This window comes from Carcharhinus amblyrhynchos, chromosome 2, assembly GCF_965287045.1.
Source record: "Carcharhinus amblyrhynchos chromosome 2, sCarAmb.v2.hapA, whole genome shotgun sequence".
Lineage (NCBI taxonomy): Eukaryota > Metazoa > Chordata > Chondrichthyes > Carcharhiniformes > Carcharhinidae > Carcharhinus > Carcharhinus amblyrhynchos.
In genome coordinates, this window is record NC_137325.1 from 51,121,121 (window position 1) to 51,135,189 (window position 14,069).

The 14,069-nt window shown below is 40.6% G+C and overlaps 1 protein-coding gene across 3 annotated transcripts in view; it reads right to left on the reverse strand.

The window, feature by feature from the left end:
• Nucleotides 1-318: 318 nt before the first annotated feature.
• The window catches only part of osbpl3b (oxysterol binding protein-like 3b), a 189,864-nt gene continuing 176,113 nt past the window's right edge, over nucleotides 319-14,069 (reverse strand). For all 3 annotated transcript variants that reach the window (XM_080205471.1, XM_080205481.1, XM_080205461.1), the window contains 2 exons: nucleotides 8,198-8,320; nucleotides 319-1,600 (listed from right to left, as the gene is read on the reverse strand). In XM_080205471.1, the coding sequence (XP_080061597.1) occupies nucleotides 1,495-1,600; nucleotides 8,198-8,320 (229 nt within the window). In that variant the 3' untranslated portion in view covers nucleotides 319-1,494. The remainder of the gene's footprint in view (nucleotides 1,601-8,197; nucleotides 8,321-14,069) is intronic.

Sequence of the window (14,069 nt, forward strand, 5' to 3'; positions counted from 1 at the left end):
TGTGACTCAAAATTATTACATACTGCAATTCTGTTTTTGGGAAGTGGGAAGAAGTTAAAGCAGGAGTTGAAATACATTTAAAGTACCTATCCTGCTAACAAAATCAATCTGTTACCAATGACAGCATCCAGTTGATGGTAAATTGCAGCTTAGTTCACAGCTGAAGTGACAGTAAATTGAGATAGTAGAAACGGTTTCCACTTCTGACAATGTGGGAGTCGAGGACCTGACCTGCCCTGTCATCAAAAAGGCCACGTTTTCTTCCAAGAGCATTTAACGTTAAGGCAAAAAGGATTCACATGCAGCATAAACAGCCAATGAGGATACAATTATTTGCTTTATTGAAAGAGGTAGAATGTGTACAAAAGAATCCTGCACATTTTTAGTACGGTGAAAACTGTTAACTTCCCAGGACTACTCCAAGTGCTAACGGACAAATGAGACAGAATCAAATGTACATCAACAATATTAAAACACTAATGATTGTTACCAAGTGGAAGAATGTACAAAAATAAGGGAAAATCTATAACAATCTGAGCCTGTATTTTCACCTCTGCGTTTGGTGGGTATAGACATTTAAGAACATTAAACTGAGTGTGCATTCTGCAAATCATAATAAAGTATACATATATTTTTAAAAGTATCTCCACTCACTGGCAAAGATTCTGACAGGGCAAGATCACATTTGCCAATGCCAAAACAGACTTTGGTGCAAACTGAACCTATCTGCAGATATTAGGTAAAAGTAAAAACTGTCAACCTTGTTTCTTTTTAGCTGGCCTGTATTCTTCCACAAGCCCATGTACATTTCTGAACAAAAAAAATGGCAATTGAATAGGAGAGGGAAAGAAAGAGATAGTGGAACAGAAAAAAGTTTGTTGCAATTGAATTTTTATGCTGATGTCAACATTTGGTCTGAATCTAACAGGAGGTTCATGATCTTCATGACAAATTTCACTGTAGAAATATTTTATTTGAAGGATCTTAGCGTATTCTACTCTCAAAGCAGATGCATTATTTAAATACATACACCTGACTATTAATGTATCTTGAATACATGCCACAACCACTCAAACATTCTGTATGGAGCTTTGAATAAATTCAATATTGGAAGCATTCTACGTGCCGTAGTTAAAGGGATTCAAAGGCATATATCATAATCTCTGGATACTATTTATTTAAACATATCTGTTCATTCTCTTTGCAAGCAATAAATACATTATATAGTTGCATATATTATACACCTACTACTTGTGCTATGTTTTTGGTAAATAACCAAATACTGCAGTGTTTAAAGTGATATTTCATGGGTTTTCAAATCCAGTTTTGTTAAGGCATCAACCTAGTCAGTACACAATCTAATACCCTTACAATTTTAGAATAAATAAAGAGAAATAACCAATTAGATATGAAAATTACACATGTTCTAGCGATGATTATAATAAATAAACGATAAAAAACATGGAGCAAAGAACAAAAGAAAGTGTTGCAACGTCACCAAAGTATTGGACTGTCAAGCTTGTCGAAGCCTGGATCTTTGCGAAGTTCCCAGTAGGTTCTTGTGGTCACCCACGATTCCTTTTCGCCTTCACAAGATTGTCTGTAAATAAAAGATTGTACTGCCTTTGAATGTGTGCAATTGAACAGAGCACAGAAATACATGCATTATTGGGAAATAGTAGCTTTTTATGGAGCTGAGCTTGCAACTACAGCTTCAAATCCCAAGGCAAGTTGCAAAAATTGACTTTAATAATCCGGTAATTGTGGGCTTCCCCAAAAATGGGCTGAGGGGGGGACATGCATTGTAACTCAATCACTGTTCAAAGTGGAACCGCCTCAGAATAAAACGAGCAGACCAAACAATGGTCTGAACGATCACCCCACAACTGGTAACCCCAAGCTCCAAAGTGTTCCTTCACCTGCAAGTGGTTAGAACAACCTTGTTCAATGGGGATTAGCCCCAGACAAACTTTAGAAAATAGCACCTATCTAGTAAAGCTGTAATATAGGCCTTGGCACCAACAAACAGGCCCAAAGTTTTATAACCCAATAACATCTAATCTAATGGAAAACAAATAAGAAGGGGCTCATAAGCCATGCCATACCATCCTCAACCATGGTGGAGTTACAACTGATACACAACATGATGGTTGTGGCTGCCTGAAGCCGATTGTCACTATGGCAGTACGTTGTCAGGGCTCCTCAGTAGGATTCTCTTGACCCATAACATTTTCAGTCACTTCATCAATGACATTGTCATTGGTCTGGAGTGGAGCTGTTCATAAATGATTCTACAATGTTTAGATTCATTCACAACTCCTCAGTTAATGAAGCAGCTACATCAGCTGCCTGCAGGACTGGTACAACATCCAGGATTGGGCTAGCAATATTCATGTCATGTTAACTGATTACCTCCAATAAGAACAAGAAAACATTCTGCTACCACCCTTGGTTTTCAACCACAACATCATTCCCATCTTCCTACTCCAGAATCCTGGAGGTCACTAATGACCAGAACTTATTCAACCAGCCAGATTAACTGTAGCTACAAGAGTAAGGCAGAGGCTGAGTATTCTTACTGAGTGGCCTATCTCTTGACCTCTCAATGTCTCAGTCCACAAGGTTTAAGTCAGGAGCATGATTGAGTATTTACTATTCATCTAGATGATTTTGTATTTGTCTCCATGGCAGATGATGCAAAAAGGACCCCAAGAACAGTACAGAATTCAAGGGGCAAAATGCAGGGAAGAAACTGAACATCACTAGAGCAAAAACATATGAGGAAAACTAATGGGACTAACGGTTGACATGTCACCTGGACCTAATGGCCTGCATTCTAAATTAAATATTACAGAGATAGTGGATGCATTAGCTGTATTCTTCCAAATTTCCTAGGTTCTGTAAAGTCCCAGCAGGTTGGCAAACCACAAATCTATATTCAACATCTCTATTTAAGAAAGGAGGGTAACAGAAAGTAGGAAATTTAGCCCAACATCTGTCACTGGGAAAATGCTAGATCCACTATTAATGATGTAGGAGCAAGACATTTAGAAAATCATAACACAATCAAGTAGAATTAAGAGTCTTGTGAACAGGAAATCATGTTTGACAAATTTATTAGAGTTCCTTGAGAATGTAACCAGTAGATCTGGTGCATTTGGATTTTCAAAAGTCAACTGACAAGATGTTACATAAAAGGGTACGCCACAAGGTAAGAGCAGCTAATTGTGTTGGGGTTTATTAGTATGGATAGAACATAGAACATAACAGCACAGTACAGGCCCTTCGGCCCTCGATGTTGTGCCGACCAGTGGAACCAATCTAATGACCCTCTAACCTAAACTATTCCAATGTTGTCCATATGTCTATCCACTGACCATTTGAACGCCCTTAAAAGTTGGCGAGTCCACAACTGCTGCAGGCAGGGCATTCCACGCCCATACTACCCTCTGAGTAAAGAACCTACCTCTGACATCCGTCCTATAATTACCACCCCTTAATTTAAAGCTACGTCCCCTCGTGTTAGCGTCACCAGCCGAGGAAAAAGGCTCTCACTATCCACCCTATCTAACCCTCTGATCATCTTGTATGCCTCAATTAGGTCACCTCTTAACCTTCTTCATTCTAACAAAAACAACCTCAATTCCCTCAGCCTTTCTTCATAAGACCTTCCCACCATACCAGGCAACATCCTGGTAAACCTCCTCTGCACCCTTTCCAATGCGGCGACCAGAACTGTACACAATACTCCAAGTGTGGCTGCACCAGAGATTTGTACAGTTACAACATGACCTCACGGTTCCAAAATTCAATCCCTCTACCAATAAAAGCTAACGCACTGTACGCCTTCTTAACAACCTTATTAATCTGGGTGCCAACTTTCAGGGATCTATGCACATGTACACCGAGATCTCTCTGCTTGTCAACACTACTAAGAGTCCTTCCATTAGCCCTATATTCTGTACTCCTGTTACTCTTACCAAAGTGAATCACCTCACACTTTTCCACATTAAACTCCATTTGCCAGCTCTGCAGCTTATCTATTCCCTCTGCAAACTGTAACATCCATCCTCACTGTCTACAACTCCTCCGACTTTAGTATCGTAAGCAAATTCACTAATCCATCCTTCCACACCCTCATCTAGGTCATTTATAAAAATGATAAACAGCAGTGGCCCCAAAACAGATCCCTGCAGTACACCACTTGTAACTGAACTCCAGGTTGAGTATTTCCCGTCAACCACCACCCTCTGTCTTCTATCAGCTAGCCAATGCCTGATCCAAACTGCTAAATCACCCTCAATCCCACGCATCTGCATTTTCTGCAGTAGCCCACCATGGGGAACCTTATCAAACGCTTTGCTAAAATCCATATACATCACGTCAACCGCCTTACCCTTATCTACCTCTTTGGTCACTTTCTCAAAGAACTCGATAAGGTTTGTGAGGCACGACCTACCCTTCACAAAACCATGTTGACTATCTCGAATCAATTTATTTCTCTCCAGATGATTATAATTCCTATCCCTTATAATTCTTTCCAAAACTTTGCCCACAACAGAAGTAAGGCTCACTGGTCTATAATTCCCAGGATGGTCTCTACTCCCCTTCTTGAACAAGGGGACAACATTTGCTATCCTCCAGTCTTCCGGCACTATACCTGTAGCCAATGACGACATGAACATCAAAGCCAAAGGCTCTACAATCTCCTCCCTAGCCTCCCAGAGAATCCCAGGGTAAATCCCATCCAGCCCAGGGAACTCATCTATTTTCATACTCTCAAGAATTGCTAACACCTCCTCCTTAAGTACCTCAATCCCATCTAGTCTAAAAGACTGTATCTCAGTATTCTCCTCGACTACATTGACTTTTTCCTGCGTGAACACTGATGAAAAACATTCACTTAGTGCCTCTCCTCTCTCTTCAGGCTCCACGCACAACTTCCCACTACTGTCTCTGACTGGCCCTAATCTTGCCCTAACCAATCTTTTATTCTTGACATACCTACAGAAAGCTTTAGGGTTCTCCTTGATCCTATCTGCCAAAGTCTTCTCAAGTCCTCTTCTAGCTCTTCTTAACACTCTCTTTAGCTCCTTCCTGGCTAATTTGTAACTCTCCAGTGCCCTAACTGAGCCTTCATGTCTCATTCTTACATGCCTCCTTCTTCCTCTTCACTAGAGATTCAACTTCCTTAGTACACCACGGTTCCCTCGCTCGACCATTTCCTCCCTGCCTGACAGGTACATATTTATCAAGGACTCGCAGTGGCTGCTCCTTGAATAAGCTCCACATTTCAGTTATTCCCAGCCCCTGCAGTTTCCTACTCCAACCTACGTATCCTAAATCTCGCCTAACAGCCTCATAATTACCTGTCCCCCAGCTATAACTTCTGCCCTTCAGTATATACCTATCCCTTTCCATCACTAAGGTAAACGTAACCAAATTGTGGTCACTGTCACCAAAGTGCTCACCTACCTCCAAGTCCAACACCTGGTCTGGTTCATTAGCCAGTACCAAATCCAATGTAGCCTCACCTCTTGTTGGCCTATCTACATAGTTTGTCATGAAACCTTCCCGCACACATTGGATAAAAACTGACCCCTCTAACATGCTTGAGCTGTGGCTTTTCCAATCGATATTTGTAAAGTTAAAGTCCCCCATAACAACTATCCTGTTATTCTCACACCTATCCAGGATCATCTTTGCAATCCTTTCCTCTACATCTCTGGAACTTTTTGGAGGCCTATAAAAAACTCCCAGCAGGGTGACCTCTCCTTTCTTGTTTCTAATCTCAGCCCATACTACCTCAATAGACAGGTCCACATCAAACGTCCTTTCTGCCACCGTAATACAGTCCTTGACTAACTATGCCACGCCTCCCCCTCTTCTACCACCTTCTCTGCTCTGACTGAAACATCTGAACCCCAGAACCTGCAACAACCATTCCTGTCCCTTAGGGGATTGGGATAGGGGATTGGTTAGCCAACAGGGAACAGTTGGGTGTTAATGGGTCACTTACAACAACTTTGCAAATTATAACTATGCGTCTCAACTATTTACAATCTACATTAATGACCTGGATGAAGATACCAGTTGTATTGCAGCCAAGTTTGATGATACAAGAAGCAGGTTGTAAGGAGGAGTCTTCAAAGGGATATAGATAGTTTAAATGAGCAGGGAGAAAATTGGCAGTGAAATAAAGTGCAGGGAAATGTGAGGTTGTCCACTTTGATGAGAAGGATAGAAAAGTGCATTATTTCAATAGATACACAGCAGAATGTTGTGGCATCCTCACACAAAACTTTCACATGTAGGTACAGCAAGTAATTAGGAAGGCAAACAGAAAGTTGTTCTTTATTGTATGGGGATGGAGTATAAAAGCAAGAAAATCTTGTTACTACCGTACAGGACATTGGTGTGATTACATCCAGAGTATCGTGTACAGTTTTAGTCTCCTTATTTAAGGCGGGATATACATGCATTGTAGATTGGTTGGAGAATCTTCACTAGCTTGACTCCTGTGATGAAGGAAGCGTTGAGCTGGTTGGGCCTATACTCATTGGAGTTCAGAACAGAATAATAGTGTAATTTTATGAAACATAAGATTCTGAGGGGGTTTGACAGTGTAGGTGCTGAAAGGCTGTTTTCCTCATTGCAGAATCTTGAACTACTTTCAAAATAAGAGATCCCTTATTCAAAATGGAGATGAGGATGCATTTACTCCTAAGGGGCTGTTAATTTTTGGAAACCTATCTCCTGAAAATGCTTTAAATCAAATAGCTGTTGTGTTTGAATTTATTTTAAAATGATGACCTTGGACTCTCTCTGAAAAGCAATGGAGCCTTGGTCATTGAATATAGTTAAGGCTGAGTTAGACAGATTTGTGACAAACAAGGGAATCAAGGGTTATTAGACTTAAGGCCACATTCAGCTCAGCTAAAGCTGGTTTGAGGGGCCAAATGACCTACTCCCGCTCCTATTTATGTTCTTAAGAATGCAGCTGCAACATCATCCAGGATACAGTAGTTTGCTTGATCAATACTCCACCACTGAGCTGAATAGGGCATTTTAACACTGATCCACTTTGGCTGGTGTGAACTATATCTGCTGGATATACTGCAGAAGCAGTTTCCAGTTCCTTTCACCACAAAAGAATGATAAAAATAGCAACATCATGGAAATATATCAAGTCATACACCACCTTGACTTGGATATGTGTTGACAATCCTGTACAGCTGCTTGGGGAAGAAGAATCCTGAACATCTCCACTTAACAGCATTACTACAAGAGTCTGCAAAAACTCCAAGGATATAGGTAGAGAGAAAGATTGCAATAGCTCAATGTCTACATTAGTTCATTTTCAGAATAATAAACGTGGCCTGGCCAGCAAAACCTACATTTTGAAAAAAATAACAGCTAAGCATATGAGAAATACTTTTACAAATCTGATTAAGAAGCTTTATTAAACTTCTCCACACAATAATCAAAACTACCTCTTTTTAACAGGCAGCATAAGATTTTCAATAAGCACACTCTTCACAGTGACTGTACCATTTGCTGTGCAGAATTGAAGTGTCACAAGCAACTTCTTTTCCACATAATAGCAAATGGCAAAACTTTTGCACATTAAAACAATTTGACCATAAAAGAGAAATATTGACACCACTTTATTGAATTGTTTGTGATAGTAGCACTTGTTAGTAAGGCCACCTCATAAATAGCTTACTTTATAACTTAAGTGTTTTTAATTTGGAAATAGTCTGAGACTGAAGAAAAGACAGCTCATCTTGGAATTGAGTCTTTAACCAGCTTCTTTAAAATGAATGAAATATCTTTGTTAAAACTGTAGACAGAGAAACTCTTGTGAACATGTTAATCTGCTGCAATTTCAACCCAAATAAAGTATGGTTAGCAATTGGCTACAAATAAACTTTTCAACAAATTCATTTGCTTAATAAAAAATCTTGGAATTGTATAACTTTCTGTAGTTACCAAGAAAAAGGCAAATTAGTATATTCTTTCTAATTTCACAGATGTTACAAGCTCATTGGTTTAGAGATTACAAAGTGGCCTTAGTGCTGAAAATTTATTTCAAGTAAGTCCTGTGATAATGTTTTCTGTAGATAGTGTGAAAGATTAATTGACAAATGGTGCCAATCTAATTTATGATACACTTAAACCAAAACAGCAAACATACCTAAAAAATTGAGGCTGATGCACCATGTTGTTTTCTTCAAGAATTCTCCTTCTCTCTCTTTGAAGTTGTTCAATTCTTTCCTTTTGAGATTCTGCAGCCTCTATATTACCTTCTTCCAGATATCTAGTGACATTTTAAACAAAGTGTTTACAGTACAATTCAAGAAATGTTTTGAGAAAGTATAACAATAAAAATTGAGACACTCTAATGATCTTTTGTGATTAAGACATTACTGTAAAGAGTTGCACTGAATTGCACAAGGAGCCTCCTTATGTTGCAATTTCGAAGAATCAATGAGACACACAAAATTACCTTGTAAATAGCTTCAAGTACTTCAACATTTATCACTATCATTAACTGGCAGTCAGTTTTTTTCTCAGATATTAAAACTTATTTGTGTAGCACTGAACCAATTGATCCTCAAAGAGCAATAATGAATTGTGAGATACCTAGATCAGATTGAAACCATACATTCTAAATGAACTATCATTTGAACACAAAGATGATCGTAATCTTTTGGAGTAACTTCTATAATTTTATGACAAAAATTTATTATTTTCTGAGGAAAATATTTGCTATGCTTGATGTTTATTATTTCCTCATGTCTTTATGATCTCAAAAGAGGAAAAGTGGCAAAAATATCAACTCTGGCAAAGACAGCAAATGTGCTCCCTGTGCTCTACTGAGAACAAGATATCAATTCTATTGTGGGGAAACTAGAAAAATGGAGTATAAAAAATGTAGGGTTATCACTATTTTTTTAAACTCCCTCATTAACTAGCATTCCAGCCTTGGTTCAAGCATAGGTCAAAAGAGTTGCTGAATTCCAAAGGTAAGGTGAGATGAGAATGACTGCCTTTAATACCAAAGCAACATTTGATCACTAAGGAGCACTGGCAAAGCTGAAGCAGCATTGTCACTGGACTAGTTGTTTAGAAACCCAGAGCAATGCTCTGGGAACTGGGTTCAAATCACACCATGGCAGATTAAAAATCTGGAACTAAAAATCTAATGATAACTATTAAATCATTGTCAAATGTGGTAACAACCCATCTGGTTCACTAATGTCTGTTTTGGCAAGGAAATTTGCTGTCCTCATCTGGTCTGGACTACATGCGACTCCAGATGGTTGACTCCTAAATCGGGAGTTCCTCAGGGTATGCAACTCCTACAATAATTTTTAAAAAATTCTTTCATTAAAGAATGGGAGTCGCTGGTAAAGCCAACATTTGTTGCCCATCCCTAATTGCCCTTGAACCGAGTGGCTTGCTTGGCCATTTCAGAGGGTATTTAGGAGTCAATCACATTGCTGTGGGTCTGGAGCTGCATGTAGTCCAGACCAGGGGATGGTGGCAAATTTCCTTCCCTAAAGGACATTGGTGAACCAGATGGGCTTTTATGACAATTGACAATGATTTAATGGTCATCACTATAGGAGTTCCTCAGGGTATGCAAGGCCCAACTATCTTCAGCTGCTTCAATGACCTTCCTTCCGTCAGGTGGTCAGAAATGGGGATGCTTGCTGATGATCGCACAATGTTCAACACTATTCACTACTCCTCAGATACTGAAGCAGTCCACAGCTGAATGCAGGAAGACCTGGACAATATTCAGGCTTGGGGTGACAACTGGGCAAGTAGCAATCATGTCACACAAGTGTCAGACGATAACCATTTCCAACAAGAGAGAATTTAACTATCATCCCATGACATTACCACCACTGAATACCTCACTATCAATCCTGGGGGTTACTATTGACCAGAAACTGAATTGGACTAGCCATATAAATACCGTGGCTACAAGAAAAGGTCAGGGGCTAGGAATCCTCTGGAGGCTAACTCATCTCCTGACTCCCAAAACCATGTCCACCATCTACAAGGCACAATTCAGGAGTGTGATAGAATGCTCTTCTCTAGTTGGATGTGTGTGGCTCTAACAACACAGGGAGCATGACACCATCCAGGACAAAGCAGCTGAATTGTTTGGCATCCCATCCACAAAACGCCCACACCCTCCCCATCAATGATGCACAGAAGCAGCAGTACTACAACATGCACTGCAAGAACATACCTAGGCTCTTTCAGCAGCACATTCCAAACCCACAAACACTACCACCTAGAAGGACAAAGTCAGGCAAACAAAGTTGGGAACACCATCACCTGGAAGTTCCCGTCCAAGCCACTCACCATTCTGACGCGTAAAGATGTAGTTGGGTTAAAACCCTGGAACATCCTCCCGAACAGCACTGTGTCGTATCTACACCAGTGATTACAGCTGTTCAAGGCAGCTCACCACCACCCTCTCAAGGGGTAATTAGGCAAAGACAATATATTCTGTCCTAGTCAGCGACTCTCACATCCAGTAAATAAAAAAGGTGAAAGAGTATTGGGAATAGGTGGGAGGTCACAGTCAGGTCAACAATGACCTTGCCAAATGGTGGAACAGGCCTGAGGGGCCTATTCCTGTTTCTAACTTATACGTTCATAGGTGTGGATGGTTTAAAGTACAGTTGGCAATTATCATACAAATGGACTTTGTGCTCCAGATAACTAAAACCTTTACAATTTGAAGACATTGGGATGGTTTAAAGCCCAATCTACACAGCCTTTTCCACAGTATTTCTACAACTTTCCCCTTTCAGACCCTAGGTATCTTTGTACCAATTGCTCCAGATTATAATTCACTCACTAAACTGATGTGCCAGTATTCTTAAGGCTAAGAACCACTCAAGCCATTGTTATAATTACCATCCTGCTGGTTTGAACCTCAGAATCCAAATGGCAGACAAATTCATAAACTGTGAAGAAACTAAACAAGATATCACATAAAATATATAATAGAATGGCGAAATTGTGTACTGTGACAGCTCAGCTCCACTTCATACTAACTGCGAATAATTTTGTGCTTCAGGACATTCGCTCTGAGGCAGTTTTCCATTAGTTCTGATCAGCTGATGACACCAAGATTGGTGGAACGGCAAATTGTGCGGAGGGTGTGGAGAGTCTGCAGAAGGATCTAGATAGGCTGGGCGAATGGGCCAGGAAATGGCAAATGGAATTTAATGTTGGCAAGTGCGAGGTGGTCCACTTTGGTAGGAATAATGGTAGGAAGGACTATTACTTATGTGGCGAAAAACTGCAGCAGGCGACGGTGCAGAGGGACCTCAGGGTCCTTGTGCATGAGTCACAAAAACCCAGCCTGCAGGTGCAGCAGGTGGTCAGGAAGGCTAATGGGATGCTGGCCTTCATAGCGAGGGGAATTGAATATAAAAGTAGGGAGGTCTTGCTGCAGCTGTATAGGGCATTGGTGAGGCCGCAGCTGGAGCACTGTGTGCAGTTTTGGTCGCCGCACTTACGCAAGGATATTTTGGCCTTGGAGGGAGTGCAGAGGAGGTTTACTAGGCTGATACCGGAGTTGAGGGGGTTGAGCTATGAGGAGAGGCTGAATAAACTAGGCTTGTACTCGTTAGAGTTTAGAAGAATGAGGGGAGATCTCATTGAGACATATAAGATGATGAATGGGATGGATAGGATAGAGGTGGAGAGACTCTTCCCGCTCAGAAAGGACAGTAGGACTAGAGGGCACAGCCTCAAGATAAAGGGGGGGCGGTTTAGAACGGAGTTGAGGAGGAACTTCTTCACTCAAAGGGTGGTGAATCTCTGGAATTCTCTGCCCGTTGAAGTGGTGGAGGCTGCCTCGCTAAATATTTTTAAGACGCGGGTTGATGGGTTTTTGATAAGCGAGGGGATTAAGGGTTATGGGGAGAGGGCGGGAATGTGGAACTGAGCCACGACAGATCAGCCATGATCTTATTGAATGGTGGGGCAGGCTCGAGGGGCTAGATGGCCTACTCCTGCTCCTATTTCTTATGTTCTTATCTCCTTTCAGTTTGTAGAACAGTTTTGCACAACAGTTTTTTAAAAACTATTCCTTGAGGTTTCAGCAGGTGGAGCTAAACTACAGAAAAGCAAGAGCAAATTCCTTTTAAAAGGGCCATTTCTGTCATCTGGCTTCTGCTTTCCAACATGTTCTCTGCGTCCTAAAGGGATGTGCGCGCTTCTGGGCTTACTCCCAGAATGAAGCTAATTTTTAAAAAAATGATTCACACCAATGAAATTGCAACTAGATATTCCCAAAAGGTTTCATTCTTTTTCAATCACCTTGCACAATCTTAGGTGTAGTTTGACAGGATTCAAAGAACTCAATAAATACAAGCAACATCCAAACAAAATAGGTTCAGTTTCGCTAACACCCTATCTAATCCTCTTCATCCAATTCTCCTCAATTGTCAACTGTTGAGAGTTTCTGCCACAGTTTTTCATGGAGCTCAACAGACTGATTCACAACCTGCAAACCTTTGGGAACAGGGGGAGGGCATCCCATGGACTAGTGGGACCGAGTGTGCAGGACTTGTTTTTTTTTGCTGCCGCTCTGCCTCATCATTGGGCATTTGGCATTAATTATGATACAGCTTATGGACAAGTTGTCACTGTTATGAATAATTAGTAGCAAGCCCCTCCAAGTCATTAATGTCAATATGGCCACATTTCAAGGAAAGCTTCAGAGCATCTTTAAAACATTTCCTTTGCCCTCCCCTAGAATGTTGGTTAGTTGAGAATTGAGAAAACAAGGCATGGCTGGAAGACAGGTTTCAGCCATCCAGACAGTTTCCAGTCCAATGAAGTTGATTTTGCAATTTTGCCTTAATGCTTAAAGAGAAGGACCATTGAATTTGTTGAAAAGTCCTTCCATTGACCCTGGAGAATGTAGCAAAGACACAGTTGTTGAGATTTCTTAGCACTCGTGCGTCACTGATGCAATCTAGGTCTCACTGCAGTACAGGAGTGTGTTGATGACAAGTACTCTGTATATTGGGACGTTCGTTGATTTGCAGAAGTCTTTGTTGTCAAACACATGCTGATCTGGGGTTGGATCTCCTTGTCAATGGTTACCTTTTGAGACACATGATTGCCAAGATGCTCAACATATTTCAGAATCTCTTCTTCAATACATCTGGAAGGTGGCTGACCAGGTATGAGTTAATGAGTTTTGTTTTGGGAATATTCAAAGACAGGCTGAGTTTTTCCTACTAGAATTGAAGAGATCGAGATAGGCTTGAAAATTTATTGCACAGTCGTCATCCATAAACTAGATTATGTACATTTATAGTGGTCAGTTTAATTTTGACATTTAAGCAGCTGAAATTAAAAATGAAGCAAGTGCAGGATTGCAGTGAAGTTTCTTGGACATCCATATCTTTGGAGCACAAGCCACAGAGCCTTGTGATTTACTGAGTCAAATGTTTGATCAGGTCGATGAACGCAATGAGGGGTTTCAACGTTTCGCTTATTTTCGTTGGGCAACAAAAACCACGTCAGGGGTTCCTCTGGAAGGTCCAAACCACACCATCTCCAGGAGGATTTCCTTAGCTACTCTCCAGGTTGTAATTGAAAAAGCAGTTGTTTCTGCTGGTGGTGACGTGATGATTCATAAGGGCTGGGTCTAGCAAGTGGGTGTTGCAAAGAAACATGACTAGTAGTTCAAGAAGCAGAACACCACCTTTGCTGTCCATCCCCTGAAGGCTCATCAAAAACAGCTTTGCTGGAAACACCCACATTCCAGGCTGAATTCCATTTTTTAAAACTTAGTTGGTAGACTCAACAAACAAAAAGAAATACAGTAAATGTTACAGTATAAACTTAACGTACAAATGCAAAAAATATGGGGAGAGTTTTGTTATTGATAAACTTGTTTCTTGGTGTATTGGAGGCTGGAGTGCACAGAAAATCAGCAAAAAGAAAAAAAAGCAAAACTAAACATGGTCCAAGTTATTTATCAAAGAAACCAGATTTTAAAATTAAATAAAATCTGT